This window comes from Ascidiella aspersa, chromosome 3, assembly GCF_963924565.1.
Source record: "Ascidiella aspersa chromosome 3, kaAscAspe10.2, whole genome shotgun sequence".
Taxonomy (NCBI): Eukaryota; Metazoa; Chordata; class Ascidiacea; order Phlebobranchia; family Ascidiidae; genus Ascidiella; species Ascidiella aspersa.
Genome location: NC_139449.1, coordinates 21,316,358 through 21,335,870, shown reverse-complemented (window position 1 = coordinate 21,335,870; position 19,513 = coordinate 21,316,358). Strand labels below are relative to the sequence as shown.

At 36.3% G+C, this 19,513-nt stretch overlaps 1 protein-coding gene across 1 annotated transcript; it reads left to right on the top strand.

The window, feature by feature from the left end:
- Positions 1-5,428: 5,428 nt before the first annotated feature.
- On the top strand, positions 5,429-19,513 carry LOC146160773 (uncharacterized). The gene is made up of 12 exons (XM_083385018.1): positions 5,429-6,204; positions 6,327-6,618; positions 8,186-8,373; positions 8,523-8,701; positions 9,407-9,547; positions 9,677-9,726; positions 11,781-11,970; positions 12,158-12,265; positions 12,357-14,038; positions 14,277-14,366; positions 18,187-18,285; positions 18,956-19,513. The coding sequence occupies exons 1-11, from the start codon at positions 5,429-5,431 to the stop codon at positions 18,265-18,267; spliced, it is 3,777 nt and encodes a 1,258-aa protein (XP_083241144.1). The 3' UTR covers positions 18,268-18,285; positions 18,956-19,513.

Here is a 19,513-nt window from a genome sequence, read left to right as displayed (position 1 = left end):
CCCGGGACCCGAGTTCCGACTTGCGCATGTGTAGCATTAGCAGCCTACCAACTTTGAAACTGATAAGGCTGCAAAGTGTAACTTGTAAGGTTGAATAGTATATGGTGGAATATTTTCCAAACATGTAGACTATTATGGGTGGATGAATTGTATGACACTCGTACGAATGGTAACTTGGTTTGCTGAAAACCCGCCTTAATTTAGTTATGTATAGGTGAAATACAGGCTGTAGAGTCGAAGTCGACAAAATCCCAAATTTGGCCTCATTTTTAACCGACCCCGCAGTCCTGCATGACACAAACTACCAATTGGCATTAAATGTTGGAGATCGAAAATCCTGAGTCATCATCGCTGGATAGAAATGGCTAAAATTGAATTCTACGTATTTTCAACTTATATGACGTTTTGTTTTGGTTTGTCAACAAACAATGTCATTACAGCTATAACCAGTGGTGGGATTCAGCCAGTTCTATAGAACCGTCTCACGAAATTTTAGGAGATCTGCGAACCGGTTGGCTTTATGCCTACTGGTTACTGTCAAGGGATTTTTGCACCTTATTTCATACACCAATTTTTGAGATCCAAGTAGCTCACGTGTTTTTTTTAATGTGCAGTGGTCAAGTTTGCACGTAACAGTCATACATTGAGTTAATTTTATAATTGTAGCCTATCAATTTTTCTTTTGTGATTGTTTGTCTAAAAATTGAATCAGGCGACTGCTGCTTTTAGGGTGACTGTTAGCAGCAGTGATAGGATTCAGCCGGTTCGCACCATTCGCTGTTATTTTGGGTTACATCCTGTTCTTGCAACTACTTTAATCTCAAGAATATGTTGTTAGATAGGTTTTAAAGAATGTGATAGTAAACGAAGTTCATTTTTCTCAGTTACTTTCTCTTTTGTACTGATTATGCAACATTTTGTACTGATTATGCAACATGAAAAAAAATAAGTGACAACATTTGAAGTTTGTTTTTCAGCAATCTACATTAATTATTTGAAGGTAGTTGTAGGGTTAGCATTTCTTGTGCGCCTTTATGGGTTTTCTCTTAATGAAGAAACCAATGGTCTCCCTAATAGTATAACACATTCACAGGCAGCCTACTTCTGATGAGGTCATTGATGACCAAGTTAAACCAACGAGAAAAACAATTCACAAATATTGCGCGTGTGTACTCATCGTAAATACGTTTTGCTTAACCTGCTATTCTTGGTACACCAACATAGCCTATATTCCAGGGTTTCTCAGCCGTGGCCCTCTGCCCCCTGGGGGACCACGGGCATAGCTAGGTATTGCGAAAAACAAAGTGTAACGTTTTATAACACATTTTTCTGACACCTGCTTTGACTCGTCAGTGGGGATGTTTAAAGTAGAATATTGCATGATTTTTCGCGAAAAGTTGCGCCTAATTGGTCGCTCGCGAGTGGCAAGTTTGGTTTAAGGCCTGTCGCTATGGCGAAACAATTACTGTGCCTCTTCATACGTAGCTATGCAGTGTGGCGTCAGCGTTTCTTTGAGCGGCATTGAATCATTAAGTGTCCGACAAATATTGTTAGACGAGCAACTTTAGTGTGTAATAATGCCTGGTGCAACAGTTTCACAATTTCCTTTAAGGGCATTCAGTTCCAAACGAAACATTTAATCGTAAACGCATAAAGTACGCTACATGGTTATTCAAGGTCATTTTTAGGCCAACATTCAACGGTTTATGCACATCAGCTTATTTGTCAAGTAGACTAATAGTAACACATTAATAAAACGAAAATCGAGAAATCATCTTGACGAATGTAATGACATTGCTTGGCTCAGTACAAATCAGAGCTAAATACAAAAAAATACCTTGGCGGCCTATGTGTTGTTGTTGTTGTTCTCATTTCGGTCTTATGGCTGGAGACCGTCATTATGTTTCGATTTTCTTTCTTTTTACGGCAAATTTTGCCTCGCTTGCATCACAATGCATATCTTGCACAAACCGTCTACACCAGATACTTGAGTGTAAACTCACCAAGAGGAAACCGATTGACTTTGTCTAACGGTATCAAGAAAAGCCCTACGTTTTTCGGAACACGTTTTTATAAGTCTACATATCTCAGCATCGGTAAATTGTGAATGCTGGTGTTTAATTTAAGGACAAACTATATTTAGCCTTTTGTTTATTTTACCCCATTGCGTACGTTTGTTGACTCTCAGGAACAGTAACACTAACACTAGGTGTAATTAGTGTTTTCAACAACAGGCGTATATATACGGCTGCAACTCTTAGCATGACAAAAATAAGTCCAATCTTGCTGGTTTAGGTTTTGCTATTGGCTGCCGTATCCAACACGAATTAATATGCTAGCAAACTGTTTCAAACAGCGTAATATCTATTGAAAGAACAAAAACAAAATGACTAGAAGAAGTAAAACTACATTAGTAAGTGTAGCAAACGTAATAATAACTATACGTCGTGTGGGGCGTAACAGTGCAATAGCTGAAGGGTTTGTTATACCTCGGATCAACTATTTTGCTCCGTACTATTCATAAATACTTTAAAAATAATTACAAAGGGTAGGTAGCCTACCGGTAGCCTATAATATGTAAATCGTTTTGGGGGCATATGGTCCCTTTATATTCTCTTCCTGGCCATGTCTATGCCTGGAGCCCCATTAACACTTATAATAGTGATACTAAAGCGATTCTGTCGCCTAATAAAAATTTTACCTATAAATGTTTTATTTTTATTTTTTTTTAGTTTGAATATCTAGTAGTCACGTCACTCCCAGAATGACTTTTTTATTCTTATAGATAACATAAATCTGGTGTAGCCAACTTATGTTTGATTGCGATCGACTGAAATATTTTTTAGAGACTCCCGATCGTCTGGTTCGGTAAAAAAGTCACAAGAATTAGAACACTTAATAAACATTTTGTCGGTTAATTACATTCCAAGCTAGCGATAAATGTCAATTTGTTACGTCAGTGAGACTTGTCAGTCAACAATTGGTCATTTTAATGTTCTGCATGTGTGCGACGCGATCGACCAGGTGAAATGCAACAATCGATCGGTCGATTGCGATCGACGTGTTGGCTAACCCTGACTTAGAAAAACATAACCGACGCGATTTTAGGATAGCACGAATTTATTCGTTTTCTTTTAATGTTTTTTGTTTTCCCGAAATATAATAATCGACTATTTACCATTTCTTTTAAATATCCTACTCCGCAAATCCATTCCGTTGGGGACTTCTATGTTTTAGCAAGCTTTATTACAAAATGTGAACAACAGAACAGAACAACGTTCGCCCGCATTTGCGTAACGAATGTTAAGCGATTTTAAAGTTGCTGTGCATAATGTGAAACATACGTTTAAGCCTCAATAACAAAATTATATAATATGTTGTGTGTTACTGTTATTTTGTACTGTGAGATAGTGGGTACTAGTAGCCTAGCCACTCTATACCTGGCTTGACCGCTTTGTAGTTGTTTTTCCTGTTGATGCATCTACTTTTTTATTTTGTTCTAATTTTGTTATTTTCTTATTTTTACCTACTTCCACTAGCACCGATTGTGACATCAACTCAAATCGTTTTTCTATTCCGACATTTTGTTCTTTATTCAAGTTGGGGTTAAGATTTTACCCTTATCCAAGTTTTTAGATTGTCATACTTCTGCCAGATGCAAGTTTTTATATTTTTCCCAAACGTTTTTCGGCCCTGGTCTAGAATCCTACGACAATGCATATTATTTGGGTTAGGGGTAGCGGGTAGGTTAGCGTTTTGGGTTAGGGTGGGTCAAGTATTATTAATAAATACTGAATATAACAATACTTGACCCACCCCAAACGTTAACTCGCACCCTAACCCAAATGTTGTGCATTGATTTAATAATTGTGGTAGGATTCTAGACCAGCGCCCATTTTCTAATTGTTATAAATCAACACGACAAAATACATTTAATTCACAGGTGCAGTTAACATGTTTCACAGCAGCAAACAGGCATGTAGGCAAGCATGCCAGAATTGGTTGCACACTATCTATTAAAATACCAGACAATATAATAATATTATTTCATTGTTGGTTTGCCCACTCTACATTCTATGACAAGTACACAACCAAGATTTTATATGATATTTGTGTGCAGTCCCTCTATTATAATATAATTGTACACCTAAATTGTTCTGCCCTGTTAGCATCAAACACCCCATATGTGCATAAAACTTGGGTTGCCCTTGGTGAAAAGTGCCATAAATTGGAGAGAGTAGGGCACCGCACAAACTTTGCCAGTATTTTTCATTGTTCTTACTGTGTGCAAACTGCAAAAGGTGATCGACCATCCTAAAATATTGCTGTTCCAATTTTTCTTGGCGCTTACCACCTAGTGGCGTTTTATGGTCACTGTGTACCACCTAGTTTCACAAAAACATGTTTACCTTTATTTCTGTTTGTTAACCTAAATACTAAAACCCACTTCTATTACCAGCCTCATATTTCTTGATTGTATTTATTGGTGCAAGAAATGTAATTAAAGATTGCAAAAATAATATTTCATTCCCATTACCTTTTGCAAACTCTGTTTGCTTACATACCAGCGAAAGCTCTCACATCCCATCAGTGGTATGTTTGTGTGCCACAGGTTACTGCACTAAACACTAACTTCTAAATATAGAATATTTTGGCAGTCATAGAGTCCAGTAAAAATAACACACAGGGATTTTTAATAGGCCTTTCTTTGCTAATGTTTCAAGGTTAGAACATATGCTTTTTATTAAAAAACACAAAAACTTGTTTTTATTTCTAGTTTTATATCATTTAATTATGCCTTTGGCATTACTCTAATGCTAAGTTTATTGATGAAAAAAATTAATTTTATGACCTGTATATGTTTGAAATTAGTGAATAAAACTAATATACAAAAAATGGATGTCTATAGACTGCGTAAAATATCTGTATCTAATCATTTTGGCATCCCATATTGTTCATAACGTTAATGATTGCATTTATGACCAGTACAATTTTAACTACTTATATTGCAAAAAATGCAACTCAAACATCAGTTTTTTTTGTTTGTGTCTTTAAATTTTTTAGCAAATTATGTCTGATCAAGAACAGTGGAATAATCATCAACCAGACGATACTAGTGGTGGGACGAGGTCTTCCCAAGAAACTCTGTATAATTATGGTATGCACTAGCTAAAACTATTAAAAAAAAAATAGTAATTACTAATTGGACACCAAAGTGTGACGTTTCAAATAGCTTTATGAGGTATATTGTTTGTCAAATGGGCTTGAGTAGCCCAATTAATATAGATCAATAATATACTGTTTATTCCATATATAAAAAAATTACCTTAAACCACAAAGCTACATATATTTAATTAACAGTTTCCACTCCTTGGTGTAAACTTCGTTATATATCTTGTTTACTAATCATTATGTAGTGTACGTATAAATGCACTTTGACATATTTGTACTGCTTGTAGATGAAAGTAGCCAAGTCCCTCAGAGCAGCGCCTCCTTTGGACAGCTCAAGCAGGAATGCACCCTTTCTGTCTCAGACGCTGAGGGTTGTGCTGCTATGTCAAACATTGCTGAAACTACAGTGGATAGGGACGTAGTAGCCAGTACTTCCGGCATCACAAACATGCCAATGTTTGCTATGCTTGATCCTCTGGACCCAGATGAGGAGACCCGTATGCATTATGACAACAGCTCAATGATTGGTAGCTGTGTTACGAGTCCTGGTGACATGGGTATGCCTGGCGATGTTAGTAGCCCCTTTGAAACAATGGAGTCGGATGACACTGGCATGGAGTCAGAGTCACAGATTCTTGCTGGTGGAAAGCGCTTGCCCCCTGACTGGGGAATGCTTATGCTAAGCACCACAACACCTGGAGGTTCATCAGATGACGACCCATACTCCTCCAACAGTAACCGGAAAAAGCGCAGAAAGACAAGGAGGGAAATGCATCCTTTTTATGTTGAGTCCACTAAGTTTCCATTTCAGTCTCCGCAGAGTTCACAAATACCTTCACCTTCGCCCAGCTATGAGGCTGGAGCTAACGAAACTGAGGATTCAAGTGCACCTGTTACAAGTTTAAATCAAAGGTCCAGACATAGTCTGTCTTACAGTGCAACATTTAACAATTCTGATTCAAGCCTAAATGCTTTAATGACACGCAGATGTTCAAACGCATCAGAAAGCAGTCAAAATACTTCCATGACCAGGTAGATCATAGTTAGTTTAAGTTTAAGGCTAATATGTTCAACACAAGAAAATGATAATTTATAAATGTGTTATTGTGCCATGATTTCAATTGCCTTTGTTTATTTTTTCATTTATTTACTAGGGACTCGAATGCTCAAGGCATCGATTCTAATGTTGCCCCAAGCGACCAAACCTTCCCAGTGTGCAGAGTCCAAGCGAGACCCACAAGCGGGCGTCGTAGGGTTACTCACCACCACAGGGCAGCAAATCCCAATTCAGCTATGGCACTTAATGTACAACATCCCTCTACAATGCATGGATGTACTTTAACTATAGTGGCTCAACCAGAGGAACAACATCGTGCAAGATATCTTACTGAAGGAAGCCGCGGTCCTGTGAAAGATTCTTCCCAGCAAGGTTTTCCAAAACTAGAGGTGATTAGAGTTTACTTTTTCTGTTTGTTAAATTAGGTTGTTTAATTCAGGATGTAACTTTTCCAAATAGTTAAGGAGTACTATTTTATAATATTCTTGAAATCCGTAACATTTTTGGCATTTGTACATGTTTTTCACAGAAATGCATGAGCAAAACAAATTTAAAAGTAAAAGTTTTTTTCAAGTTTTAAATGCAAGTTGTGTTCTAGAGCCAATATGGCCACTATTTTGCAAGTATATATAAGTATAAATTTATTTTCTCCCATAAATTTATTTTCTCCCAAAAATTATGACATAGTAAAAAAATAATACTATGAAAAACCTAGCAGAACAAGTTCATGATTAGCGGTTTGCTTGTTTTTCAAAATCACAATATGCTTTGACATTTGCCGTTTTAGACAACTAAATATGTTAACATCAAATACACTTTGAGTGATTTTGCTAAAATAGCCACACTCCAAAGGCCCAATTTTTATATTTACGTAATTAGTAACGTATTAACCTTAGTAATGGAGTTTTAATACATTAACTTGAAAGTTGATAAAAAAACATTTTAGTGTCTATGTTTAGAATAGTGCATTGTTTGTTGTGACTTAAGATGTAGATGGGCCATGGGTTAAAACAGTTGTAAAAATAGATCTTTGAACAATTAAAAAACAAATTGCAATATATATCCCAAATAAAGCTCGTTTGTCACAAAAGTTAGGGCAAAATTCTATATACCACCATAAGAAAAAAAGGTGATCTTTTCCAATACATATGAGGTTATTGAGGAAAACCTTTTTTGATAAAAAAAGTTTATGTGGATCACTATGTTGGTAACACAATCTAGTTTGTTATTAGGTTGTTGAAGTAAAATGTGTTTGGGAATGTTTTAAGAGTGTCATTGTTTAGTTCAGGTACTAACCCTGAGTAAAACACTTGTGAGATTTCAATATTTCAGACTGCTTTGGTGTGTCGCAATTTCATTTTGCACTCACTTCATGGGGTTTAAAATATCAGCAAGCGATCAATTTGTTATTGATTGGTTCCTAAGTTGTAACCGTAGTGGCCATGGACAGCCTGTTTAATCACTGCTGCCCTTGCAAGGCCCTTCTAAGCGGTAAGTGGCACTGGCCTTTAAATTTAAATAGAAACAAGTTTCTGTCAAACTTTATAGAACTATTAAATTGAAAGCCTTGTACATTTTTATGCATGTCTTTACTAACGGAGGCTAGCCGCTGTTTTATTTATCCCTGCTTTTTTCCCTATGCTATGTGTCAGATCTCAAATTTGTCAAGTGGTTAAAGGTTTAAAAATATATTTAATTCTGTTGCTTCCTGCTGTGTGAGTAAAACTATTGTTGATTTTTCAAGTAGTCTAGTAGTGTCAAACTAGGCAAAAAGCTGCACAGTTGTGAATATTAACCAGAGCAATTATAATTTTTCTCATTAAAATATATTTTTAAATCAGAATCGTTGTCTTTCTCAGGAATCAATCATTTAACTTCAGTCTTGATTGTGTTTTGCAATATTTAAATGTTTTTCCTGTTAGGGGTTTTGTGATTAAATACATTTTATTTCTGTAGTTGAAGGGCTATACCAACAAGACCACTTTACAAGTTTACGTAGGAGTGGAGTCAGAGGACAAAATTCGTCCCCACGGATTTTACCAAGCGTGTAAAGTGACTGGAAGAAACACAACACCTTGTGATGAGGTTGACATAAATGGTACAAAGGTTATAAAAATTCCATTTGACCCAAAAGAAGATGTGAGGTAAACAAAGAATTTATGTTTTAACACTCGTTTGTTTATCAGCACTGTCTCACACCTAAATTTGCCAAGTTATGTTTTGTTACAAATAATTGTTTAATATTCAGTAACAGTAAGATCTGACACTAATCATAAGATTGTGTTTTATGCAGTGTTGACTGTGTTGGAATACTTAAGCTAAGAAATGCAGATGTTGAAGCCAGAATCGGGGTAACGAGGGCAAAGAAGAGAAATCAAACTGTTAAACTTGTCTTTCGTGTTGTTCTTGAAGATGTCCCCAATGCACCAAACCCAGTCATTCTGCAAGTTGCTTCCAATCGTATCAGCTGTAGTAAGTTTTATCGTTATGAAATGTAGAAGATTGGCCATAATAAATGTGACACTCCATTAGAATCTAATTTAAAAAATGAACTGTCAAGATGTTTATTTTTTATCACTACATTTCACTCACAAAACCATTAGAGTTTGCAGATATGTCCTTCAACTTCTTTATCATTTTAAATAGCCACTTTAACATTTTGTATTTCACATAAATAAATGTGCTGCATTTATTGTGGGTCAGTTTTATGTTGACAGGTTTTTAGTACTTTGGCTGTTTAAATAAATAAACCATGTGTAAATGGTTGGTTTTGAAGTTGTGATTTTGTTCCTTACACATAATACCTTGTGTAATTATAACTAAAACTTGTGACACAAGAGAATACATGCTATTCCAACAAAGTAGTTTAAACTTATCTCGAGAAATATATTTGTTTTACTAGTTTCTTTATACTACAGAGTATATCTGTTGCAATGAAGAGATAAGTCAAACCAAATAAATCTTAAAGTCCAGTTAATTTTAGGCACAATTCATTAAAAACATTTTTTCTTGTTTTTCTTTTAATGCAATTTGTATGTTGCTGCTTTAGGTTTGACAGTACATCAAACCTTCGAAGTTGCCTGTTGTAATTTACTAAAAAGTTCAAGTCACACCAGAGATTTGTAGTAATTTGCGCATATTAACCATAAATGCAAATATAAATGTGTTAATATACAGCTCAACCACCTGGGCAACCTGAGATCACGAAAAAGAGCTTGGAACGCTGTTCGGCAAAAGGCAATGTTGAAATGTTCATCATTGGAAGGAATTTTCACAGGGGCACCAAAGTCATTTTTCAAGATCCAAAAGAAGCTGACGGTAAGTTATAATCACTAGCTACAGATCCCTGGACAATTTTTTTTAAATATTTGATACCTTGACAGCTTTTTATATAATACTTAATCCAAGGAATCAGTTCTTATGTTATCTGGCTAAAATTATTTGCAGATTCACATTGGCACATGGTAGGACAGTTGGACAAAGACAACTTTCATCAGGTAATAGTTTTTGTAAAATTTGATGTAGAACTTGCTTGTTCTAATTCTAACATAGCTATGAAAATATATTACAGTTGCTTTATTGTGACAAAATTTGAGGTTGATCTTTGTTGGCTTGTGTATTGAATTCACAACATTGGTATAACACCACTTTACCGTATAACTGTTATGTAAAAATTGCAGCTTGTGTAGTGATTTGACATTAACATTCGCATTTTATAAAACACAAATCCAAAACCTAATTAACAAACCTTAATGGTCATTCTAAAATTTAACAATGTTAAAAAGTATATAATTATAATTTAAATACATGCAACTCAAGAAAAAAATTCAACCTGTGGTGCATTGTTGGCTTGTCATGACATCTAGTTGATTGTGTTTACCATCTAGAGATCGTAACTTTTTAAGCTGTGTTCTTCTCATAGGGTGCCTTAGTTGGTTGTAGTAAAACCTGGTGGTAGTTTATTCGGTTCACACTTGAGGTTTTTTTGCTCTTCAACATGTTTATCATTAATAGTCATGATATGCTTTGCACCATCATTAATGCTTGTGTGTACATATTTTGAAGATTTCTATATTGTCTTTTAAAAAGAGAAAGTAAACATTGGGATCACTGTTAAACACTAGGGTTTATTCACTACCGGCCCATGTTTGCTTAAGTGCTTTGGTTTACTACCCTAGCGAGTAATTTCCAAAGAGTAGATGTATTGAATTCCTTACATAAACACTTTAACAGCGATATATGTTTATTATATCAAATCTTCTGTTACAATATTATTTGATCTAATCACAACTCCAGTTTAATAAAATAATTTAGCGTTAAAAACCTAATAAAAGCATATTATTTATACCATGGCAGTGACCTGTTTTGGCAGTGACCTGTTTATTCAAATTTGTTTAAGCCTCAATATTTTTGTGTACAAATTTAACATTTTTCAATGAATAAATACTGATCCCATAATATAAGATGTTAAAATCGCTAACATTAAAAAGCCCTGCTAAAAAACTTCATATCCTCTTTAACCCACTATCTATCATAGGCAGTTAACAGTTATAGGCGGAAGCTAGCTAACATAGCCAATGTATCAGATTTGCCACCACAGCATTTAAAATACTGCAACCATGCTGAAGGCTGTGGTTTCACTCCCAATCCTAAACAGAACTGACTGAAATGATTTTAGCAGCTTGGTTTAAAATGGTGGGAGATATAAAATTCACTCAATAAACAGGTTCAGTATGTATTCTCTCTATTCACTCCATGTAGGAACTTATACTAATATTGTTACTAATATTTTTTGGTTAAACTAGATTTTTAGTTTTTGATGGTTAAAATAATTGTGTAGTTTTATATGTGCTAACAAATTTGGTTACTGTCATTAATTTCCTGTATGGCTTGGTACAATATGAGCTTGTAAAACCTGTTTACTAAAACCTGTTTACTATGGTGGAGCACCACAAACTATAGTAAGATACATGACTGTAGTTGAACTTGTGTTAAAAAGACCCAATTCACCTGGCATTGCTTGCCTGTTTGTCAAAAGAACTTTTTGTTATTGTTGGTTAACCTTTTAGTTTACTTCCTTTGCTGGCATGTTCAACTTTAAGGTGCATAATATCATTTTCTAGATAAATATGTCAGTTTCACAAATAAATGTTTTATTTGAAGTATATGTAAAGTACATATACACTTGATTACAAATCGCTTTATCAAACCTTTAAATATTTTTTGGTGCTTTTTTCATAGGTTCCAAACTAGTTGCATTAAAAATGCAGCAAACAAGGACAAACTGTGCTGGGCTAGTTTCCTACATAGATCATATTGTGTTGGTGTCATTTTTCATCATACGCCTTTGTTTGTAATATGCCTTAACTGAGTGTTAGAATAACATCAGTTTTGTTATAGTAAGCCAAAATTGTATCAGAATAAAGCAAAAAAGAATAGTGTATAGATTGCAAACTAGGCTCTAATAGTCAATTTATAACAAAAAGTAAATGTATCAAACAAATAATGATTTCTCCTCTGATATGTAAATAGTTTCTTTTTCGCTTTGTAGACTCACATGGTGGTAATGGTCCCTCCATACCATGACCTAAACATCGTGAAGCCTGTCAATGTGCAGGTTTTGGTGGAGCACAATGGCAAAAGATGTGACCCTCACAGTTTTACATATGACCCAATCAAACAACTCAGGAGCCAAACTAATGAGACTACTGAATCTGAAAAAATAACTGTTAAGCAGGAGGGTATGTGGAGTTTATTTATTTTTATATTTTAGGGCTTTTTAAAGATGTACAGCCTTTATGTTTCATTTAGTTAGCATTTTTCATTTTTGTGTTGCTTCATATATAGATGATTTTTAAAGTAGTGTTTTTAGGAAATTCATTTAGTTTGACTGTGCACAATATGTTTAACACTCCTTGACTATTTCAGAAAATCCAGTCAAAGCACTGTTGAGTGAAAATATTGACCGAAACGTTCTGGAAGCCCTAATGAAATTGCTAAAGCCGGAATCAAGTGATGTCAAACCAACTGTACTAGGTTAGTCAACTTTTAAAAAACTGTTATTTTGTTTGCCAAAGTTTATAAACTGAAGAAGTGTTATACACTAAACAACAATTTATGTCGTTAGCAGCACAGCAGCAACCACAGAAAAGCAATGAGTTTACCAATGACAGCAACGCTCATTCCATTTCGTTTCCACCACAACCCACACAGCTAGTTCAATTCGGTGTTGAAAAGAATATGCTACCACCAACAATTGAAAGACCACTAGCCACTCACAACATACCAGCAAGCGCCCAGTTTGTTTTTAAACCTGCTGCTGTGCTTTCTCAGAGCACTATGTCGGCCAAGCAGCCTGGGGCTTTCAGTTCTGTTTCTAACTTTCAGAACTTAAATTGTGCTGTTTCACAACCAGGTTTTTTCAATCAGAACAGTGTGACCCAGTCACCATCTGCCTTTCAACTGCAGGGAAGCACTCCAAATCACAACAACTGTGGCAATTCTCAAGTCAATGCTTCAATGGCAGGCATGATGGTGAAAACAGAGTCACAACTCGGAGCAGGTCTGGCTATGGGGTTTCCAAGTGCCATGCCTGGGCATAACCAGGGCCAAACTGCCTTAAACAATTCAGGCACTGTTGTGTTTTCTGTCAACAATCCACAAGTGGCAGCTGTCCCCAGACAGACTAATTTTTCCCTTCCTGTGGTACAAGAATCAGCAGCTGTGAATCCAATTCAGATGACTGATGTTGGTAACCAGCAACCCATGCAATCAAGTACGCCAGTTAGTGACACCTCTGCCGCACAACCAAGTCTATTTCCAACACTACAAACCACTATGTGGCCCCAAGAGGTTTTAAAAGGGGACCCGAGTTTTGTGTTTGGAAATCAGATCACTTGCAGCAACTCAGCTGGTGAGGCAATGACTATCATATCACAGCAAAGTGGAAATGTTAATACAAATATGTTACCTTCTGAAAACAATGCCCAACAAGCTTCTGCCTTCACAAGCACATCTACCTGGGTTGCACCTACACAGCTAAATATTGCCACGTCCACATTTAACAACAGCCAGGGCATTGGTTTCATGCCAAATATTTCCTTGCCACAGATGCCCAACAATGTAATCTCGCCCCAGGATAACGCTAATGCCAGTGCTCCAGAGAATTTTGTATGGCCAACCTCTGCCCAAATTGCATTTACTTCAACACAAAGCAACAGTAGTGGAACTGACCAGTCACAAACTGTCCAGCCTTCATTGTGGACAAAACAAGAACCAATAAACCCTGAAGCAAGTCAGGAAATGCCTTTCAATGCCGACCAGCAGTTATTCACCATCACTGAGTCGATGCAAATACTTGACCGGGCCACACCGGTTTCAATGGGTGTAGGCATGCAACAACCACAGCAGAATGCAAATGTTTCCCAAAACCATATTGTAGTGCAAAATACATCGGCAATTATCCAAGGAAATGGAGACTCTGGCGAGATTCTGCACAGTCCACTTTCTGGTGAAACAGGCCTTTCTGTTGGATTCGATAACAAATTTACGATCAATGATGCCACTGTGATGTCACCTAACAAGACGATTGAATCCTCTGTAGTGCCAGCCGATGTGTTGCAAGTCATTCTTTCTGACTGTTCTGCTGTTCAGCCGATCACTTCAACTGCCTATAACCCAAGCACCCAAGACATGATGGCTAACAGGACTTCTGAGCCACAGAATTCCAGGCCAAGTGAAACGCCGCAAGGGATTGTTACCAATGGGCACAAGGAACTAACCATTGAGGACCTAGATAACCTTATTATGGTAAAAGTTATTATTTTAAAAATGCTTTACTTTGTATCCTTTTAAATACATATCATACACCCAAAACTAAATCCCAACAATTTGTAAACTAATTTTCATTTAGCATGCCATACCATTCAACATGTCAAGGTTTATAAAAATTTCAAAAATATTCTTTAACAGCAATGTATATGAAAAATTGCATGTTACATGCAGGTGTAAGTAGCAATTCCAAGTTAGACATGTTTGTCATTTACAGGACACCAACATATTTCTTGTCAACCCAAATGAAGTACAACCTCCAGCAAGGCAAGAACTAAACTTCAGCGCACCACAAACTGCCCAAGAGGTAAATAAACCTTATAACCGATTTTCAAATGTGCTTATGTAGAATGTGTTTTTAAAGGCCAAAAATACTTTTGATGCTGAAAACATATGTTCCACAATAGTTAGCAATCTGATAGATCAAAAAGAACATTTTTTTGTTAAGCATTGTGATTACTATAAGTCTAATTGATTTGAATATATATATGACAGAAAGTATAGATAACACTAATCAGTTTAAAGCTTGAAAGTTTTAGGAACTTTAGATTCAACTGCAGTAAAGCTAATACCCATTGCAAGCCTTTTGCCTTATTCTGATGAATAATTAATAAGATACAAATAGCTGGTTTAATTTAACATTTAGACTAAACAATTTTTTTGTTATTTGCAAATCATTTCACCCCATTCCTTATCACATTAAAATAAATAAGTTTATATTTTTATTAAAGTAAAAAATTCGCAAATAATATGTTGTAAAGTATGAGAACACATGTTGTGTGACAGTTAGGTACAGTTTTGTTTTAAAGGTGTTTTTGTGTAATGAGAGACTTATCTATGGATTCCATGGTATCATGTTCAATAAAAAGCATATTGTGTTGCTTGATTTCTTAGGTTGCTGGTTTTAAATGTAATCTCATTCAATTGTTTAATAGTACATAGAGCTGTATCAGTGGCTGTGTAAGGTATCAAATATAAAATCAAATTTTAAATATATTTTGTTTTTGGTTAATGCACTAACTATATATATCATAAAATTGTTTGGCACACTAATATGCTCAACTTGTATTTTGTATAGTGTTCCAAATTCTTTAAAAATTGCTTTTCAAAAATAAACTAAAATGTACTCCCTGTAGGATAGTTAAGCCACTCTTATACTAGCCATTTAATAATCTTGACAAACTGGCATTAATATTCTTAGTCAATGTAAGATACAAAATGTTTACTTTGCCTTTCCAAGAAAAGTACTAGTAGGAGTGAGTTTCAGCAGTAAACAATATCATAAATTTAAATCATTTAAAATTGTGACATAAACGAAGTTCTGGCTTTATGTGCACAAAAGTTCACATAATGATAAATGTTGCGCAACAGTACATGCGGGAGTATAGGTGTTGCGAAATATTCAACATCTTGCTGACTCAGTTTACTATCTTTCACAAGCAAATGTTGTGTTTGACTTTGGTCTTTGCCTATAAACTTGTATTGATTGTAAATTGCTTGTGCGCATCGGTTCGAAGAAACATACATTAGCACAAAACATTTTAACTTAGATCAGCAATGCCTTTAGCGATTTTTATAGTTGTTGAGGACGTTTGTTTCTTAGTATCCTTGTTTTTGTAACACTGTGTTCGTGCCTAATAACAACTTAATGTTCGCGGGACCTCTGGCTTTGCGTCAAGTGTTGATGAAAGACTCGACATAATAATCTTAAATTAGTTTATACAGCGTAATATCGTCGTTATGTTGCAACAGTCCGCGAGGTTGCCACTGAACCGCGAAAAATTGGCTCCTAATTGGTCGTCGCAACACGTTTTCGCGTAAAGCGTGTTTTGCACCAGTCGCTGCTACGCCGAAGCATTTCGGAGAACCACACGAGCCTGCCCGCACGTACGCAAGCACACACCCTCCGCACACACACACACACACTCACAAGCTGCCATGTCTGCGCAAAGCTCAGTTTCGATTATTTGGAAATGTCCCCTACGGTGCATTTTGCACCAGGATTCCCCAGTTGTTTCGTCGTGCAACGACATTAAAAATCCGATTCCCTGATTTATTTTAGGAACAAAAACCAGAAGCTCGAAAGGGAATTGCAAATTTGAAGAGATGGCTCTCACGTGATGTTTTTCTGGGTGTTTTTTTGCGTTTTTAACCAATTTTTGTTCCCGTTTAAGGTGCCTACCATTACCATTTACCAAGCTTGCGTGATACAATTCTATACACTGTTGGTCAACAGAAGTATTACATAAAATGTTAATGTTAAAAAAACACAGTTATCTATTACTTTAATGTCACTTTTTAGTCTGCTCGGTAATTTCCCGTACGTGATTGCTGGGGCTGTCAAGTGTCCTTCACCGACCCTGTCAGAGCTGCACATGATGAAAACATTAGGTTCTAAAATGTCAAATGCGCAGTCGTGCTGCATCTGCGACCGAACGTGCGAAAAAACATTGGTCTTTAGTTGCGTAAAAGTAGTGGCCACGCGTTTTCCGTCATTTATCAAATGTAACGGTTTTCGTCGTATTTGGCCGTATATCGATCGTTTGGCAATCCGCCATTGCAAATGAAGTGCAGCGCGCGAGACTTGTTAATTCACCCCCCGCCACGTTTTCGCTTTTAAGTGTGCAGCTCACGAAATGGAAGGCATACGAGGCCCTGATGGTGATTTTCCACCCCCTTTCGAATTAATTACCTAATTTTTAGTTGAAATTCCCATAAGGTAAAATTAAGTTTTTCGAATTTGGCTGCGTACTAATTACCCGTTTGACGTATAGTACATTAAGGCGGTGTCAGGGATTTAGTTTACATAATGCCTTTCTATTCTCGTTCATTCGTTCAATCAATGTCGCTTTTGCTGACAAAACACAATACGTCGGTTGTTTTTACTACAAGCTGCATTTAACCTAATGTTCGTCAGAAACCTTTTTGTTAACCGATCTTTCCATTAGCAAAGTACTTTTCATTTACATTTATGTTATTAAACAGTAGTTTGTTGCTGTGGCGTTTCGGTTTATTAGGAATTTTCAGCCCCTTGATTATTCTCATATATATATCACAACTCACAAGGCCAACGGCACGTACATGACTGCAAACTGAATAACGTTTTACAATCAGTCCCAATGTTTTTCGTACTTCTTGCCTAATGACAACTTAAAATCTATATAAAGCATTTGTAACTTATTTAGCCGGAATATGTTCCAGAGCTAAGTTTATCCTGTTATTTATATCGACCCACAAGTTTATTGTTTCACCCTGAGTAAATGTACATGTTGTTTGGCAGACTCTATAGCTATTAAGTAGGATCATCAAGCTGAAAGGGTAAATAAACGGCTAGAGTGGGGTTGAACTAGTTTACGTTATGTTTTCCGAGTGTTTACATAAAAGCACCCAATTAAGACCTAATGGAAACTGCTAACTCCCTTAAGAACCGTAAACATATCACAAATGATAAGAACAACCGTTCATCCGGCCACCTAATTTGCGCACAACGTTGATGTCAAGTCTTACTTTTCCCATGGGCCTGTTAGGAAACTAATGTTATTCTTCACATGAATATTAAACCCTTGTATGGCCGAATAATGATATCTAGCCGAAAAAAAAAAACTTTCGCCATTGGCTTTTAACTGGAAGGCGTTTGACTGGAAAGCCAGACAATGGACGAACCACGGCAGTTCCTTTTTCTCTTGTAGTAGCGTAGCGTCTATGAAAGTCGCAGTTGACTTTAAAACACTAAAGCGTGAAGGAATGTGACCGATATTTGTTTTACTAGGTCGCGCCGTCGCATACCACACTCACACAGCCTTTTTTCGCCTACTGTTCATTTACTAAAAGTGACTTAACTCTGTGTTTTTTGGTTTAGCTGTTTTCTCAAGTAAATATACAGTATCTATACCGAAACTCCGCATTTGTGATTTGTATATTACTGACACTTAACCGTGTACAATATGGTTTATCTTTCGAAAGTTTTTGCATCTTATTAGTATTTCAATTCATTTATTGCCATCTAACAGCCACTTTTTAAACGGCAGCCAAACAATGGCCTAACATAGTGCCGCATTACACTCCAGACGTTTGGTATGTCTTGTCAGCGATGAGCGTTGAACAACACGTGATATGTTTTTTTGCAGCCGTTCCCTGTCGCCTATAGTGAGCCTACCCAGCAACCCACCGTTACACCAGAGGCGACTTCAATACCCCAGCAGCAGTGACGATTGCCATGCACGTCGGTATACTAATAATATTTAAATATATTTTATTACCACACTACTTGTTTTATACGAGATTTTGTTAAGCCAAACATATTCGAAAATTCATTTAACAAAAGCCAGACCTAATTGCGTTTTTATCCAATTGTAAAATGGCAGTAGTAAAATTGCGGTCAGGAAAGTGAGCCACTTCACTGTATAGCATGTGGCGGAACACATTTTGACATGCTAGTATATAGTATGCTGGATCCTGGTTTGGCAACACGGAAATGTTATCACTAAATCAGCGTATTTTTATCTCATTGCGGTTCGACGTTAACTGACGGCTAGACTGATAATAAAATTAGTAAAGGATCGTCACCACTAAACATATAAAATATTTCAGTGCAACAATCACAGATCCTGTTTTATTATTTTGTGATATGGTAAGATCACTGAGTTGCATTTTATGGACAATGTTACAAAATTGTACTCGCAATAAGCAACACGTCCAGTCGTCCGTATCTAATATTAACGACGTCACTTTTTCAAACTTGTAACAAAATGGGGCGAAAAAGATTTAAAAAAGGCTTTAGGATAGAAAACGGTACAAAAGCCTCGTTAAAATGGGACTCTGGCAAATGACTATACAACTGGACGATATAAAATTGCAAAAACTATCTGACGAACTAATGTGAGTGCTTATTCATAGGCGAATGAGGAAGTGATGACATCATCAGAACCAGAACATGCTCGCGTTTCGCTTCCCATCCACTGAAACACCGGACCTGTCTAAATCACAGTTTTGAGCAAGTTTCAAGCAAATACCACAACGAAGGACATTAAAAAATTGACCGTTCTGCTAGAAACGTGTTTCTTAATCGAGTTTACACATTAAAACACAAACGTTTGCAACTGTAATAAATGCGATTGCCCGTTCTAACCGGATATATAGGCTCTCATGTTATCACGGCCACGACCTTTCTAGCGATAAACTGTTCGTATGCAAACCTTCGCCGCTGCGATTTCATTTTTAAACCCAATATGATAACTGTTTTCTAGCCACTTCGTGATGCACTTTTTTGTGACAGGAATTCTATATCATTCTTAACAAAAAGTATCGTCGAAATGACCTGGAATATTAGATTGAAACACTAATTTACTGAAAGTAAAATTTCTTACAACTGTCGTCGTCTAGGTCTGTCGTCATTGCAAAAATGTACATTGTGCCAAAAATCTGTGTGTGAAATCATCAGTCGTCACTTTATTT